This window comes from Ipomoea triloba, chromosome 9 (assembly GCF_003576645.1).
Source record: "Ipomoea triloba cultivar NCNSP0323 chromosome 9, ASM357664v1".
Classification (NCBI taxonomy): domain Eukaryota; kingdom Viridiplantae; phylum Streptophyta; class Magnoliopsida; order Solanales; family Convolvulaceae; genus Ipomoea; species Ipomoea triloba.
This window is the reverse complement of record NC_044924.1, coordinates 149,270-167,385: the sequence shown is the minus strand read 5'-3', so window position 1 is coordinate 167,385 and position 18,116 is coordinate 149,270. Positions and strand designations below refer to the sequence as shown.

The 18,116-nt window shown below is 37.8% G+C and overlaps 1 protein-coding gene across 2 annotated transcripts; it reads right to left on the bottom strand.

The window, feature by feature from the left end:
* Window positions 1-32: 32 nt before the first annotated feature.
* Window positions 33-12,286, bottom strand: LOC116030310 (brefeldin A-inhibited guanine nucleotide-exchange protein 1). 2 transcript variants are annotated; one of them, XM_031272529.1, is made up of 12 exons: window positions 12,206-12,286; window positions 10,872-12,023; window positions 9,716-10,033; window positions 6,698-7,028; window positions 5,711-6,133; window positions 5,086-5,375; window positions 4,572-4,845; window positions 3,690-4,192; window positions 3,238-3,559; window positions 2,388-2,748; window positions 1,575-2,257; window positions 33-826 (listed from the first exon to the last, which is right to left on the bottom strand). In XM_031272529.1, the coding sequence occupies exons 2-12, from the start codon at window positions 11,930-11,932 to the stop codon at window positions 215-217; spliced, it is 5,178 nt and encodes a 1,725-aa protein (XP_031128389.1). In that variant the 5' UTR covers window positions 11,933-12,023; window positions 12,206-12,286; the 3' UTR covers window positions 33-214. The 2 variants fall into 2 exon arrangements, with proteins under 2 accessions (XP_031128389.1, XP_031128388.1); XM_031272528.1 differs by lacking the exon at window positions 12,206-12,286 and having other exon boundaries at window positions 10,872-12,199.
* Between the last annotated feature and the right edge of the window lie 5,830 nt (window positions 12,287-18,116).

Here is an 18,116-nt window from a genome sequence, read left to right as displayed (position 1 = left end):
TTAACAATTTGAAATTTAAAAACTTACCAAAGTATGCTGAAAAAATACTTTTAAAAGACAGGTAACACATTTGGTATGAGTACAATTGACACCCTATAAAGCCAGAGCAATAATGAGCAAGAATATGGCCTCTATCAATTGACAAAATTTCAGTCTAGTAGCTGGCCCTCAGGCTACTAAATTTCAAATGCTTCCATTGGACAATGAACAATTATCATATATTCATTATTATTGGGCCTATGCATGACTGAAACACGCCACTAAGAACTCGCTGAACTTCTCCAGAGCTATGCTCACTCCGGACTAGATCTACCAACAATGGGAACAACTGTGAAGCATACTTTTTAAAAGTATTGCCTTCCAAACTACTCAAAATATGTAATACAGAAAGAACTAAAGGAGTCCTAGCTGCTAATTCTTCCTTCTTGGCTGAACCCAATGGGGGAATCCAGTGAAGCTTTGGCTTGTTGACTGCTTGCTGCTGTACAGAGCTCAATCCAGCACAATCCAAGTATATTCGCAGAATTTTCTCACATACAGACACAAGTTCAGGTTCTAAATTCTTTTCTTTGCCCAATCTTCTATTATTAACAAGCAAATCATGCAGGAAATTGATGTAATTCTGATAGGACTCATTTTCAAAGTGCAATAATGGTGGTTCTGGGATCTCTAATATTGAGCATGCTCTCTGCAGCTTCAGTTCTAGGACTCCATCAGAATTTAACTGGTGAGCATGAGAAGAAATAGATGAATAAATCCCAAGAAGGATAGTCACAGTCTCAGCACTTATTGACTGCCGGCGCATCTTAGAGAGATCACTGGCTACCTGCAAATTGACATTGACAAAGGACATAAAGAACAATATATTTATCGAAATATAGAAACACTAGCATAACCCTAGGTTTAGCCCATTATGTAGTCCTATGTAAGCATGTGTATCAGTATCAAATGGACTATCTCTAAACATTATACTCTTTTAAATATAACCAATATATTTCTTCTTGCTTTTTGATGTATTTTAACTTTCGTGTTCACTGATAGGCCTTCAATCCCTCAATTTAAACAATATTCTCAGCACATCCCACTCGAAAAACATGTCTAGGAATTTCATAAAAGAATATGTGCAATGGATCTGTTTTCAGAACTTGCCACAAGGTTTAATAAAAATTTACTTCAAATGAAACAAACATCATAATGAATCAATGATAATTATCTAAATGGAAATGAACATTATATAATGATGAAAATTCATCAAAAAAGGAATGAGAATTCAGTCTGCGAATCATGATATATTTTGTGACTAAAACCAGTTATACACAGTATTATGCTAGAAGTTTTAACAGTGCAACCCTTAAATCACATTTGGAGCAGAAAAGAAGACACTGCTCAAATCACATCATTGGATTACACAGTGCCATAAAAATGAGAAATTTCTTTTTCCATCCACAAACAACTAAAATAAAATAAAAGGGAGGAGAGAGGAGAGATCCAGGGTTCTATAATCTGTTGAAATGAATTATGGAGTTATAGAATGTGCCTAATATACAATGGAGGAGAGCATAGAAATAATATACCTGTACAATGAGTAGCTGTGCAGCTATATGACCTTTCATCCTTGAAACTACATACCCAGCAGTTTGCAGGTTCTCGCCCTCAGAGTCATCATTCACCGAGCCAACTTCAGATGATGTTTCCATATCATTATTGGACTCACTAATATCAGGCATTTCAATGTTGTCCATTGTTTGCAAAAGCTTTAAGAAATTGGGAACACTAGAAGCAGCAGCATCTTGCAAAGCAAGAAAGATCTCTTGCCACTCCTCTTCTGAAAGTCTGCCTCTCAATTCACCAGCCAAATGTATTAGTGAAGATACACCAGTACTTGCAGGACCCTGGCCAGGACTTCTTATAAATCCCACTAATATTGATATTACACCAGGCAGCTGAGACCTAGCCACATCATAGAAACTAATAAATATATCAGCAAGGCATTGAGCTGCCACTGTAGAAGTTTCAGAGTCCCACAACCGTCCATCAGGTTGTGAAGATCCAGATCTTGGGGAAGACTGGTAATCCTTTAATTCTGATTCAGTTTTATCACGTGCAGAACTAAATATTGGGAAGATAACAGAATTGAAAACATTAACCCAAAACAATTGAGAGAAGAGATGGCCATGGTCCTTTAAAATATTAAAGAGAACCTCCAGAGCACTCTTCCGAATAGCTGACCGAGGATCTGATGTCAGACCTGATAATCCTGAAAACAACAAAAGTATGACCTCAGAAACCTTAATTGTGAGGCATAGTCAGTAGAATCACAAAGCCAATATCTTACCCAGACCCCAAAAAAAGAGCAAGAATGCATGAGGAGATTCTAACAATGCTACCTGTGAGCAAAGGATGCCAGAAAGACATGTGATCATCTTCATCTGTGAAGCATTTTACATCTGAAGCATTGTCATTTGCTGCTGGAATCGAAAAATTGTTGTCTTTGGTTTTCTCATTGCAAACAAGTCCTCCATCTGCAAGTTTGACAGCACAGAAACGGAGAAAAGCAATTGCGTTGAGGCTAACATCACTGTTAAATCTACTGTTTGTGAATGCAATGAGGCATCTAACACAATCAGTGAAAGTTACAGTTTCTGTCTCAGTTATGTAAGGAAAATATTCTCGTACAATCTTTTCCATGGTTTCAAAAGCCAGTAGCACTATGTTCTTCCTTTCATCAGTAGCAGCAGCCGTAAAAACCTGAAAAGTGGGATGCATGAGTGAAGTGAGACATTTACATGGGTCATGGCATTAAGTCTAACGTCTAAAGAAATCAAATAACCAAGCAAATTCAAGAATAAGGGATTGAACAATTTGAAATGACTTAAAAGCAAAAGGTTATCTAAACCTCAGGGTCCTCACCTATTCAACACAAATTTCTCTTGGTAAACTTAAAGGAAAAAACTTACATGTGGATGTGGAAAAATTACATGCTGTCTTTAATGGCACAACCTTCATCTAAATCAATGCACAACCTTCATCTAAATTAACCCCTCTAACCCAAAATATTGGGAATAATAAATTTATTAGACAACACAGAATTTTCATGAAGAACAGTTTCTAATAAAAAAAAGGTTCATTAAGAAACTACATAAACAAAACACCATGAATTTGAAATACACACCCAAAAATATTCAAATAACACAGATTTTATTAATAATCTTAACTTCTCTTAAAATGAATGGTTACCATAAAAACACTCTTCCATCCAGATTTTACATGGTTGACACGGCTAAGGACCATTTGAGAGATGCACCGAACAATTAACTCCCTGATTTCAGCAGAGCTGCTTTTCTGCATAACAATCACAAAGGGTCGCAAAAATTCATTTTGGAAATTATAGTTTGCCAGCTCTTCTCGCTCAAGGAATTTCATAGCAAGTTGCCGAAGTGAATCCATGACAAAAATTGCAACAGAAAGATTTTCTGACAGACCAACAGCCACAAAGAAATTGGAAAGAACACTCCATATGCGAGACCATACTAATCTAATACGATTCATATTATAGTGCCTGCAAAATTAAAAAATAAAATAAAATAAAGTAAATAGATTGGTACCATTCATCCCATCAACTTTTAGAGTGTTTCAGCATACAGAAGGCTTAGAGACAATATTTGATAAATTCAAGGAAAGAATCTTACGCAACTTCAACAATTTTTGTAAGGCTAAATACACGAGGATCTGTTGGAGATTGTAATTCTGACATGGACACTTTGCAAAGAGCTCTCACAAAAGCCACTATTGCCTCACTGTTTAATCTTTGGCTATGAGCAAAGATGTGGTTAAGCTCAAAATTCCCAATCTGATCAAGCAGATTCAAGTTGGAAATGAAGTTGTTTATTTGCTCTGGAGACACCAGCACTGGAGAGTTAACTCCATGCCTGGTGCTATCATATGAGCCCCCCCGGACAACTGCAGCAACAGCTGGATTTTGAAGGGTTCCTTTTCTCTTCAGAGAAGGAAAGCTTGCTGACTTCAAAGCTTTTTCTTCAGTTTCAGCAGTTGCGGTTGTAAGAAAGGATGCATCAGATGGTGCCCCCTCCCCCAACAGTTGCAAATGCTCAAATCTGGATAGACAAGTTAAAATATGCTCCCAAGATTCTTGAAGAAAATTACCATCCTCAATGGCAATGGATATTATTGCCTACAAAGCAAAGCACTAGTTACAACTGCCAAATAATTGAAATGCTTGACAAAAAATTGAGTAGTTAGTAGTGTAGAAGGGATTTAATTCTTAATTACAGGCTAATTTATTAAGCTTTCACAAATCTAAATTACTTGCTCAGCTATGTTTTAGACCTTAGTGGAAAGGTCTCCTTTGTTACCTAAGCTCGCCTATATTTTCTTAGTTTAAAGGGAAAAAAGAATTTCTGTGAATTTAACAGGCAAGCATTTACAAATGTTTAGGGTTGGAACATTTAGATCACAATTGGAGAAAATGAATGTCCCCAAATCTTAATGTGAAATGACCAATCTATGAAGTCCTCCAAAAATAAAAATAAATAAAGGGAAACAGAAATTACTTTCACAGCATCAACATTCTTTTGTTTCATATCTGCAGCACAATGGAGATAAGTGAATTTAGCAACGGTGGTGACAAAAGCATCTCTCTGCGTCTGCATACCCATGAATGCTGTAACATGGACCGCATGTCGGAAGCCCTGCAAGCACAGAGCAGTAGCTGTCTTGTCATCACTCTGGTCCAGCGTTACACTGAATGCAGCAAGCATTGGGCCCCAGCAAACTTCAACCATGAACCTCAATATTGCTGGATTGGCAACAGTATAAAAAATTGACCTGCAAAGGAAGAGAAACTTAAGTTCCAACACTGTTATTCATTTGAGAAGCATTTTCAGGAAAAAAAAATGAAATAAACTTATTTTTTTATAAGGACATAGAGATAGAAATAGTGTTCAAAATTTGAGGGAAAAAAGGTAGCATGAGAGAATCATTCTCCTATCACATGGAAATTTCCATTAGAAAATTTTGGTTTGCTAGATAAACATTTCAGAATAAACCTGTAAAATCTTATCTTACTCTGATTTTGCAGATTTAGCTTTGAACTGCTCTTGTATATGCCTTATAAGATCTCCATTTGTGCCCAATGGCTTTTCTTCCGTCTGCTTCCACACTAGATTTAGTATACCTTCCAAGCCTAAAAGCTTATTCAGGCTGTTCCCCTGTTTGCTTTGTTGTGCAGAAGAATCTGCATTCATCTTTATTTCATTTTTCACAATTTGGTCGTACAGGGAACCCAAGTAATCTTCAGGTAAGTCTTTGCCATTGTCAATTCCACGATTATTCCTGATGAAATCAGCTTTAGTCATCTAGAAGGCAAAACCAGTAGAGACAAGTCAGAAGTGAGCCCAAAATTTATCCTACAACTACCAAAAAATATATATTAAGAGTTTCCAGGTTTGTAATATAATAATGAAATTCAGGACAATGAAAAGACATAATTACGTGGTTGAAAAGGCTGCCCTTTGGCCTCCAATGCATCACTATTTTGTAAAGCATAAAAACCAAGGTGAATTATTCATGGACAGATTACCCCCTCCCCCTTTTGAGCACCACTCTCAAGAGCTTTGCAATGAATTGATTAATAGGAACAATGGTAATAACAACTTTGTAAAGAGGAAGTCAACAGTTTCAACAAGCTCACCTTATCCTTCACCATGTTATTGTGTGCATCAGTGTTGAGCATAATCACAGAGTAAGCAAGGACATAAGCTGTCTCTGCACTTGTAAAAGAATTTGGATTGCATTTACAGTAGCGCTCAGCAAATTTTTCCATTATACGATCGATTTTCTGAGCTTCACCAGGTAGTCTAAAACCTCGTAGAAAATATCTGATTGCTTCACCAAAATCCATTTGCTCAAAATTAAATGAATCAACATATGCATGCATAACCTTCAAAGGGAACTCTTCCCTCTCACCCAAATAGTCACCAATCATAGTAGCATTTAGTCCAGAAGTGTTCTTCAGGAATGAAGCTACTTCTTCAGGGGAATTACCAATCTTTTTGTTATTCATTAAGAAGTCGATCCCTTTTGAAGGTTTTCTGTTGAACAGAGATACACCTTTCTGCAACCATGTTTGCAAAGAAAGGGGATAACTACATGAACTATGAATGAAACAATAAAAAACAATTAAGGGGCTGTTTGGTAACAATTTTTTTTTTTTTTTTTCAAAATCTGTTTGACAAAAACAACAGAATCTGTACGCATATAACAACCCCCTACCTCACCCCCACCCCACCGGCCCACCCCACCTCCTTCACCCTTACCCATACCCCTAACACCTCAGCCCACTTTTTTTACCAACCCGCATCCAAGTTATCTCAACCCACCCTAGACCATCCTTTGACGCTGTAACATTACTTTATGAATACATTTCACGTTAACCATTACCCAAGAACTCAACTAATCACCCCACTCACCCTTGTGAACAACTCCCATTTTACTACCTGTTACATTACAAACAAAACACGAAACCCTAGATGTTAACATGTTTAGATTCTCTTTTAACAAAACAACATTCTTTTTTTCAGAACATTTATTATAAATAAATAAACATAAATAAATTTAAAAAAAAAAGAAGTTACAAAACCACCCCTCAATTATCACTTTAAGAATACTATTAATTAACCTGTATTTCCAGTTTATAAGCTCGCCTCTGCTCCAAGGTAACAGCATTAGAGAATTCAGAACTCGCCTCTAAATGCAGCTCAAAGTCAGCCAGGTTCCCCTCTTCACTATGTGGAGTAATATTTTCCATCTTACTTTCACTATCAGAGAACTTTACTGGATTGGATTCCCCTACCTTCAGTTGTTGATCCATCCATGCACCCATGGAGTTTATTATTCTGACTAAGCACTTCACTGATTCAAGCCGAAATGTCATATCTTGAGCCGGGGACAAAGAGGTAGTGGAACCAGGAGGTGGACCCAATGCAGTTTTGAGGAGGCCATTGACAGTTCTGCAAATATATAGAAATGAACAGTATTTTAAAACAATTTAAAGAAAGAAGAATAACTGAATAACTGAATAACTGAATGTCACAAAGACAGCAAAGTATGAACCAGTGCACTTTTTCTGAATAAGATCAAACAATCAGAGAGAGTAAGATCTTTACAAGCAGAAATATTATTAACATGTCAATGACGCTGGAATACTGGATACTTGGAGGAATAGGGAAGAGGTAAGGATCAGGCAATTCTATCTGTCAAGACTGAATCTGCAAAGTTGAAATTGAACCCAAAAGTTCAAACTGAAGTTTGAAAACTGTGAGAGTTTTCCTGAAAGAAATGCCAACCCACAGAGGGGCTTGGGTGTTATGCTAATATGGGTCCCCACCAGCTGCTTTGTGCCTGGCAGCTACAAAAAACCCCATTTGCCACTTGGTTCCTACAATCCTACCCACATAGGCATGGGCCCTCTCCCGAAGATTCGAACCCTAGCATGAAGGTGAACCAAAATAAGCCATGAGGTTGAGCATAATGTTATATGCTCCCATCACAGCAAGAAACACAAAAGAAAAGAACAAAGAAAAGTAGTTTGAAAAGGAAAAGAAGAAAACATTGGGTTTGCTTGAGAGTTGAGACCCAAAACTTCCCTTAGACCCTTTTTGGGTTTGAATTTCTGCTTCCCATTTTCTAAATTGTCCCTTTTATAGGGCTGATTACAAAGATTGCTAAACTAAGAATGATTACTTACTTGGTAGTTTCCAAATAATTAAACTACCTAAACTAATTCGAAGACTAAGAGTAATAAGTTAAATAACTATTTAGTAATTTCTTAATATCTAAACTATGTAATGTAAAGGTAATAAAATAAGACTTCCTAAATAATCATTGCCCCAGCATGTATCACATTATTCACATAAGTAGAGTGAAATTTGAGTCGAAATCAACATTGCTGTGGTACAGCAGTGTCAGACCAGCATACAGATATGTCAGAATTGAGATAAGCATATACAGATAACGGTCATCAGCTGCGTAAAATGTGCATGGACTACATGGTGAAGGCGACCACCATGAGGCAGCAGTAGTAACAAAGTGGAGGAACGGAATAGCGAGTTATCTGCATCAAGTGCTTTAATTCAAAAGGAAGGAGAAAAATCAGAGGGAAGAATCCAGGGTGGGATAAAGCAACTGTCAAAGCCTGGACACTATGCAATCAGACTTTCATCTTTTAAAAAAATAATAAAGCATTATATACGGACCAAACATGCCTGACAATATATTTACATTACTTCAAAACTTTGACCTAAATGGCCATTAAAAATCTGCGTAAAACAACTAAACATAGTTACGCAAATTTAGATCCATATTATTATCCCCACTAAGGCATAACTGCAGTTTAGTTCCACTTCCAAACTGCAGGTTCCAGAGGAACCAGAACACCTGGCTCCAACGACTATATACACGCAGACACATACCAGTTCAGTAAGTAGGGGAACTTGAACCAAGACCCTAGGTCCTAGGTTCATGTTCCAGTTAGTACAGTACTCACTGTCGCCATCTCTCTACCTAGCCATTTTCATAAACTAACAACTCTGTCATATACAGTCACCAACAGGAACCCTCTTTTCCCCATGTATTGGCAACATAGACTGCCATATTACTCCAAGGCGATACCCCCCTTCTTGGACCATAAAAGTACTAAAGTAGTATGTTCAGAAATTCAGAGGAAAAGACAATAGCCAAAGGAGAAGAAGAGGCATGAGGTAGAGGTTGGAAAAAAGGAGTTGAAAGTAATTTCTTGTTTATGTTGGGGCATTAAACCTACCTCATTACAAATTACTGGACATCCTTGGGTGAGTTATTTAGAGGCACAGCGTTAGAAGATGGGAGAGATCCCGTAGATGAAGACTAACCAGTGACCACTACCATATGGCACAATCACGGAACGATATGGGGCTGTAGAGTGGCAAAATAACCCTGGACAGTTTCTAGAAAGGACATATTGTTAATTTCTGGAAAATTAGCAGCCCTCCGTGTTGATCAGCCGAAACATTGGCTTGAATAGGCGCAATATCAAAACATGGGCAATCAATAATGATTGTGAAGGATGAATCATCCACGTTGAGTGAAGTAACATCACCCTGTTTGCTGAATTTTCAAAGAAGTGGGTGTATCGGTTTTTGGTGTTTTGTCTTGGTCTTTGAGGAATTTAGCTATCAACTGCTTTAGTTCATCATCGTCTTCACCCAATTCTTTGAGACGTATGCAGTACTTTTTCATTCTGAAATAAGAGTATGTTGTATATTTCTCTTATTGATTCACTACACACTGATTACATATATATACATCTAAGGATGGAGACAAATGGGGACACTTTTCCTGAAAAAAATACACTAACTACACCCCTGGAAACACTCCAGATTTTGCTCCATAATATTTCACATTCATTAACTACTTTAACTTGTTCACTGATTCTTTAAGAGCTTTGAACTCAGACAGATTGACACCCATGATGGAATTATGAAAGTTGAGGAATTGTTAACTCCTTCACTATGTGCTTCTTAACCAAACATGTCCTAAATGAGCAATTAAGAAATGAGCCAAAAAAGGATAGTAGATAACAAATAGTGGGAACACCATTGTGCAATGTCTAGGTGATAATAAAACAATTGGAAACCTAAATATAACAAACTTGAGTTACCTTTCAAATATGTTTGGAGCATCCACATCACAATCATAGTTGACAAAAATGTCAATTATAATCTGAGGATCTTGAGAAATCTTCTCCAATAAACTCAGAACAGTCATCTTCTGTAAAAAACTAGGCTGAAGAACATTCTCCAGCACACGTAGGATCAGCATAGGAAAGAAGATTCCAATTTCTGATTTTAACCCAGATCTATATTTCGATAATAGATTTTCAAAAATTGAACAAAGAAGTTGAAAAATAGTCATAACAGACAATGCGCTGTTCTTCAACAATGATAAGCAAAGAAACTGCTTGATAGCATTTAGAAACCTGTGTAAAGAGAAAACATGTCAGATCTTGAAGAAACATATGATCTACTAAGGTATACTTTGGCCATAAGTACCTTCTAGTAAGAATAACTATTGAAAGATGAAAAACACAAAGTAGGGAAATATTAAAGTATAATTCCCAAAGATGACTGGGATTTCAAATGAAACAAAAACTGACAAAATACCCATGGGTAATTGACAATTATATAACTATAAATAAATGACATCTCTAGCTCATGATAACCAAAATGTACTGAAAATTTTCTATAACCATATTAACCTTCCTATACTTGTCTCTAGTATGCCCCTCTCAATAATTGCAATCAAATATTCATCTACAATAACCCAAGAAAGTTGCATGAGACTATAAAATATACCACAGTTTCTCAATTAATTCAAATTCCATTCTCTATTCCCTTCCATCATTTTGTAAACCTCTGATCCTAACACTACAATGAAATAGGCTTATGTATGTATCATTGATAACAGAGTGTCTGCCACATTTGAGTTGATGTATACCAGGACAAGATTTTAAGAATGCATTGGCAGGAAAGGAAATTAAATTTCCAATTAGCTAAAGAGATTGCTCTTCATACTACTATGTATATAGTGTAGCTGAATTAACAGGATTTTGCCATCCAAACCTGATGGTCTAATCATCTGGCAAAAAGATCAAGTAAAAGAGCTCAACATTTTACACAACATAGAACATTATGTAAACAAAAAAACAGCAAGACAGTTGAACTGGCAATATGAAAGGGATAAATGACCATGTGCTGCATTTTATATGCATAGACAAGTTAGGTTGAAGCAACAGTTGAGAGAAATTCAATACTAGCCTCTCACTAGAGCGCCAGATGGGGCCTGCATTATCCATGACAACCTTGAGGAGCTCCAATGAAAGTATTTTCCCTCTTAACAAAATTTGATCATCACTGTGCTCTGGTGATGAAAACTTCATAGACAATTTACATAAATTCTTGAAAAGCATAAAACCATCCTCTCGGATCTTGCTGTAGATACCCAGGTCAACCCCTTCCCTCGATTCATCATCATCAACAATTTCACTTTTGCTTTGAATGTTCCCATTCTCCAATAACAATGACAGTTTGGAATCAGGAAGTATTTCCTTAGCTTTGGCGTCCACAATCTCATTGATAAAATCTTGAGCGAACTGAATAGAACTGCCCTCGTTCAAATTTCTATCCGTGAACTCCAAGAGTTCAGCTACAGAAATAGTCTTGAAGTGGACGGTCATGGAATTTTCCTCAACTCTAGTGAAAACAAGGATCATCATCTGAGCTAAGACAGACTTGGCGCAGATCTGATTGGTGCCATTCAAGCCACCGAGATAGACATTATAACAAGACCTCACAATGTGCACCAGGCAATCGCCCCTAATAAGGACGTAGGGGGATCGAACGGCAGAGAGGAGGACGCGAAGAAGGGCAAGCTCGACAGCCTCGTCATCTAGAGCGCCACATTTGCAGACGGAATCAATGATGCGGAAAATATGGGAAGGGGAGGTTCCAATCTCGATCTCGCAGCGGATAAGGCCAAAAGAAAACAAACGGAAGGTGCAGTCGAGTGCGGGCTCGACGACCTTTGGGGAGGCAGAGTCGAGGGCAAGGATGAGGGGCTGCAAGACGAAATCAGCGTCAGAGGGTGAGAGGCCGTAGAGAGGGGAGCAGGAAGCGGGATCGAGGGGGTCATCGACTAGAGAATCGAGCTTGTCGAGAGCGGACTTGCAGGCAGCCACCAGCTGGGAGTGTTTCCTCCAGGCAACGTTCTTGATTATCTTGTCCAACGAGGGGCCCAGAACCCACCCACAGCGAGAATGCCCGCCCAGTGTTTGGGAAGGAGCGGCGGGGGTGGTCGGGGCGACACCTCCACCCGACATCTATTAGATCTCTTCAGAGAGGAGCTCCGTTCATCGATTGTGCATCCTTCTCTTCTGTCGGTTGGTTGAATAATCCAGTTGCCTGATTTAGCTACAATATATCGAACAAAATGTGATTGTGATTTGTGAAATATTATTATAGCTGTACGATGATTGTGAATTTTTCAGGATCAATGAAAAAGAAACCCTGTTTTCAAGTTCTGGTTTTCTCTTCCATTTTCTGCACTGCTACTACAGAATGAGAATCGTGGCTTGAAAGGAGGAAAAACATACCAGTAATAGAAGTATACTCCTTATTTCAGAGAGCGATCCGATACTTGGCTGTTGGCCGATAGTACGCATAATAAGATGTTTTTATAAATGATAAAATTAAGAAAATTTGATAAATGTTTATACTTTCGAAAATATAAGTAGATTCTTGAATTTTTTAACTCCGTATTTTTTTTTAAAAATGTCGTCTCTAGCCCAACCATAAATTTTACATGCAGCCCAGCCATTAATCCCAACCACACTTAATATTCCTTTTCAAACCCATTCAGCCTCATTTTAAAACAACACAGACCATACGGCCCAGCCTATTTTAATTCCCAAACATTTATCATCAAATCAGCCCAACCTAATACACCTCAACCCACACGCCATTCACATTATTTCCTTCCATCTTAACAGCCCAAAAAATTATCAAACCATGCCGAAGGAATATATGCTATGGATCCGGGGCAATTCACAATTTTAGAATGGGTCACACTTGTGTGAGACCGTCTCACGGATCCTTATTCGTGAGATATGTCGGGTCGGGTCAAAACACCATGAAAATGTCATACTTATATGTGCAAATGTCATACTTATATGCTCAAATATAACACTAATCAATAATATAATTTTTGTTACTTATTAGAGAAAAAGGAATACATTTTTCATAATAAGTAATGTTGACAAGTGCCCATTACTTCTAAGGGCAAATATAATACTTTTAAATCGAAATGTAAAAGTATTGTATTTTCCCTTAAAAGTATTACATTTACCCTTCTAAGTAACAAAAATTTTATTCCTGATTAGTATTACATTTGAGCATATAAGTGTTACATTTGCATCTTGACCCGACCCGACTCATGGTGAGACGGTCTCACACAAGTATTGTATTTTAAATCAAAATGTAAAAGTATTGTATTTGCCCGAGACCCGAGAATCGAGACCTGATACCCGAGACCCTAGACCCTAGACCCGAACCCCGAACCCCGAGACACGAGACCCTAGACCCTAAACCTTAGACCCTAGAACCGAGACCCGAGCCCCGAGCCCCGAGCCCCAAACCCGAGAATCGAGACCCGAGCCCCGAGACCCAAGACCCAAGACCCTAGACCCTATACCCGATACCCAAGACCCGAAACCCTAGACCCAAACCCCGAGACCCCGAGACCCTAGCCCGAAGCCCAAAACCCAAACCCCGAACCCTGAACCCCGAACCCCAAAGCTAGAGACCCCGAGAACCCGAGCCCCGAGACCCAAGACCCAAGACCCGAGACCCAAGCCCGAAGCCCGAGACCCGAGTCCCAAAACCCCGAACCCAAACCCCAAACCCCGGACACCTAACCCCGAACCCCGAACCCGAAGCCCGAAGCCCAAGATACGAGACCCGAGCCCCGAGCCTGGAGAACCGAGCCCCGAGACCCGAGCCTCGAGAATAGAGACCCGGAACCCGATCCCCGAGACCCAGACACCGAACCCCAGACCCCGAACCCCGAGACCAAAGACCCTAGACTCTAGACCCGAGACCCCAAACCCCGAGACCCGAGACCCGAGCCTCGAGACCCGAGCATCGAGACCCTAGACCCCGGACCCGGGATCCAAGACTCTAGGCCCGAGCTCGGGTCTCGGGGCTCGGGGGTTGGGTGGTTGGTGGTTGGGGGTTGGGTGGTTGGTGGTTGGGGTTGGGTGGTTGGTGGTTGGTGGTTGGGGGTTGGGGTGTTGGGGGCTTGGGGGTTGGGTGGTTGGGGGTTTGTGGGGTTAGGGGTTGTGGGGTTGGGGTATGGCAACATTAATAAACCACGGAAACATTAATAAACATCAGAAACATTAATAAACTCCGGAAACATTAATAAACCCCGAAAACATTAATAAACCCTTGAAACATTAATAAACCTCAGAAACCCTAATAAACTCTGAAACATTAATAAACCCCAGAAACTTTAATAAACCCCTGAAACATTAATAAACCCCTGAAACCCTAATAAACCCCAGAAACCCTAATAAACTCTGAAACATTAATAAACCCCGGAAACATTAATAAACCCCTGAAACCCTAATAAACCCCGGAAACATTAATAAACCCCTGAAACATTAATAAACCCCAGAAACCCTAATAAACCCTGAAACATTAATAAACCCCGGAAACATTAATAAACCCCTGAAACATTAATAAACCCCTGAAACATTAATAAACCCCAGAAACCCTAATAAACCCTGAAACATTAATAAACCCCGGAAACATTAATAAACCCCTGAAACATTAATAAACCCCTGAAACATTAATAAACCCCAGAAACCCTAATAAACCCTGAAACATTAATAAACCCCGGAAACATTAATAAACCCCTGAAACATTAATAAACCCCTGAAACATTAATAAACCCCAGAAACCCTAATAAACCCTGAAACATTAATAAACCCCGGAAACATTAATAAACCCCTGAAACATTAATAAACCCCTGAAACATTAATAAACCCCAGAAACCCTAATAAACCCTGAAACATTAATAAACCCCGGAAACATTAATAAACCCCTGAAACATTAATAAACCCCTGAAACATTAATAAACCCCAGAAACCCTAATAAACCCTGAAACATTAATAAACCCCGGAAACATTAATAAACCCCTGAAACATTAATAAACCCCTGAAACATTAATAAACCCCAGAAACCCTAATAAACCCTGAAACATTAATAAACCCCGGAAACATTAATAAACCCCTGAAACATTAATAAACCCCTGAAACATTAATAAACCCCAGAAACCCTAATAAACCCTGAAACATTAATAAACCCCGGAAACATTAATAAACCCCTGAAACATTAATAAACCCCTGAAACATTAATAAACCCCAGAAACCCTAATAAACCCTGAAACATTAATAAACCCCGGAAACATTAATAAACCCCTGAAACATTAATAAACCCCTGAAACATTAATAAACCCCAGAAACCCTAATAAACCCTGAAACATTAATAAACCCCGGAAACATTAATAAACCCCTGAAACATTAATAAACCCCTGAAACATTAATAAACCCCAGAAACCCTAATAAACCCTGAAACATTAATAAACCCCGGAAACATTAATAAACCCCTGAAACATTAATAAACCCCTGAAACATTAATAAACCCCAGAAACCCTAATAAACCCTGAAACATTAATAAACCCCGGAAACATTAATAAACCCCTGAAACATTAATAAACCCCTGAAACATTAATAAACCCCAGAAACCCTAATAAACCCTGAAACATTAATAAACCCCGGAAACATTAATAAACCCCTGAAACATTAATAAACCCCTGAAACATTAATAAACCCCAGAAACCCTAATAAACCCTGAAACATTAATAAACCCCGGAAACATTAATAAACCCCTGAAACATTAATAAACCCCTGAAACATTAATAAACCCCAGAAACCCTAATAAACCCTGAAACATTAATAAACCCCGGAAACATTAATAAACCCCTGAAACATTAATAAACCCCTGAAACATTAATAAACCCCAGAAACCCTAATAAACCCTGAAACATTAATAAACCCCGGAAACATTAATAAACCCCTGAAACATTAATAAACCCCTGAAACATTAATAAACCCCAGAAACCCTAATAAACCCTGAAACATTAATAAACCCCGGAAACATTAATAAACCCCTGAAACATTAATAAACCCCTGAAACATTAATAAACCCCAGAAACCCTAATAAACCCTGAAACATTAATAAACCCCGGAAACATTAATAAACCCCTGAAACATTAATAAACCCCTGAAACATTAATAAACCCCAGAAACCCTAATAAACCCTGAAACATTAATAAACCCCGGAAACATTAATAAACCCCTGAAACATTAATAAACCCCTGAAACATTAATAAACCCCAGAAACCCTAATAAACCCTGAAACATTAATAAACCCCGGAAACATTAATAAACCCCTGAAACATTAATAAACCCCTGAAACATTAATAAACCCCAGAAACCCTAATAAACCCTGAAACATTAATAAACCCCGGAAACATTAATAAACCCCTGAAACATTAATAAACCCCTGAAACATTAATAAACCCCAGAAACCCTAATAAACCCTGAAACATTAATAAACCCCGGAAACATTAATAAACCCCTGAAACATTAATAAACCCCTGAAACATTAATAAACCCCAGAAACCCTAATAAACCCTGAAACATTAATAAACCCCGGAAACATTAATAAACCCCTGAAACATTAATAAACCCCTGAAACATTAATAAACCCCAGAAACCCTAATAAACCCTGAAACATTAATAAACCCCGGAAACATTAATAAACCCCTGAAACATTAATAAACCCCTGAAACATTAATAAACCCCAGAAACCCTAATAAACCCTGAAACATTAATAAACCCCGGAAACATTAATAAACCCCTGAAACATTAATAAACCCCTGAAACATTAATAAACCCCAGAAACCCTAATAAACCCTGAAACATTAATAAACCCCGGAAACATTAATAAACCCCTGAAACATTAATAAACCCCTGAAACATTAATAAACCCCAGAAACCCTAATAAACCCTGAAACATTAATAAACCCCGGAAACATTAATAAACCCCTGAAACATTAATAAACCCCTGAAACATTAATAAACCCCAGAAACCCTAATAAACCCTGAAACATTAATAAACCCCGGAAACATTAATAAACCCCTGAAACATTAATAAACCCCTGAAACATTAATAAACCCCAGAAACCCTAATAAACCCTGAAACATTAATAAACCCCGGAAACATTAATAAACCCCTGAAACATTAATAAACCCCTGAAACATTAATAAACCCCAGAAACCCTAATAAACCCTGAAACATTAATAAACCCCGGAAACATTAATAAACCCCTGAAACATTAATAAACCCCTGAAACATTAATAAACCCCAGAAACCCTAATAAACCCTGAAACATTAATAAACCCCGGAAACATTAATAAACCCCTGAAACATTAATAAACCCCTGAAACATTAATAAACCCCAGAAACCCTAATAAACCCTGAAACATTAATAAACCCCGGAAACATTAATAAACCCCTGAAACATTAATAAACCCCTGAAACATTAATAAACCCAGAAACCCTAATAAACCCTGAAACATTAATAAACCCCGGAAACATTAATAAACCCCTGAAACATTAATAAACCCCTAAAACATTAATAAACCCAAAAACATTAATAAACCCATGAAACATTAATAAACCCCAGAAACCCTAATAAACCCTTGAAACATTAATAAACTCCGGAAACATTAATAAACCCCTGAAACATTAATAAACCACAGAAACCCTAATAAACCCTAAAACATTAATAAACCCCGGAAACATTAATAAACCCCTGAAACATTAATAAACCCAGAAACGTTAATAAACACCGGAAACATTAATAAATCCCTGAAACATTAATAAACCCCTGAAACATTAATAAACACCTGAAACCCTAATAAACCCTAAAACATTAATAAACCCCTAAAACATTAATAAACCCTAAAACATTAATAAACCCCGGAAACATTAATAAACCCCTGAAACATTAATAAACCCCAGAAACCCTAATAAACCCCTGAAACATTAATAAACCCCTGAAACATTAATAATCCCCTGAAACACTAATAAACCCCAGAAACCGTAATAAACCCTGAAACATTAATAAACCCCTGAAACATTAAAAAATCCCTGAAACAATAATAAAGCCCAGAAACCTTAATAAACCCTGAAACATTAATAAACCCCGGAAACATTAATAAATCCCTGAAACATTAAAAAATCCCTGAAACATTAATAAAGCCCAGAAACCTTAATAAACCCTGAAACATTAATAAACCCCGGAAACATTAATAAACCCTGAAACATTAATAAACCCCAGAAACCCTAATAAACCCTGAAACATTAATAAACCCC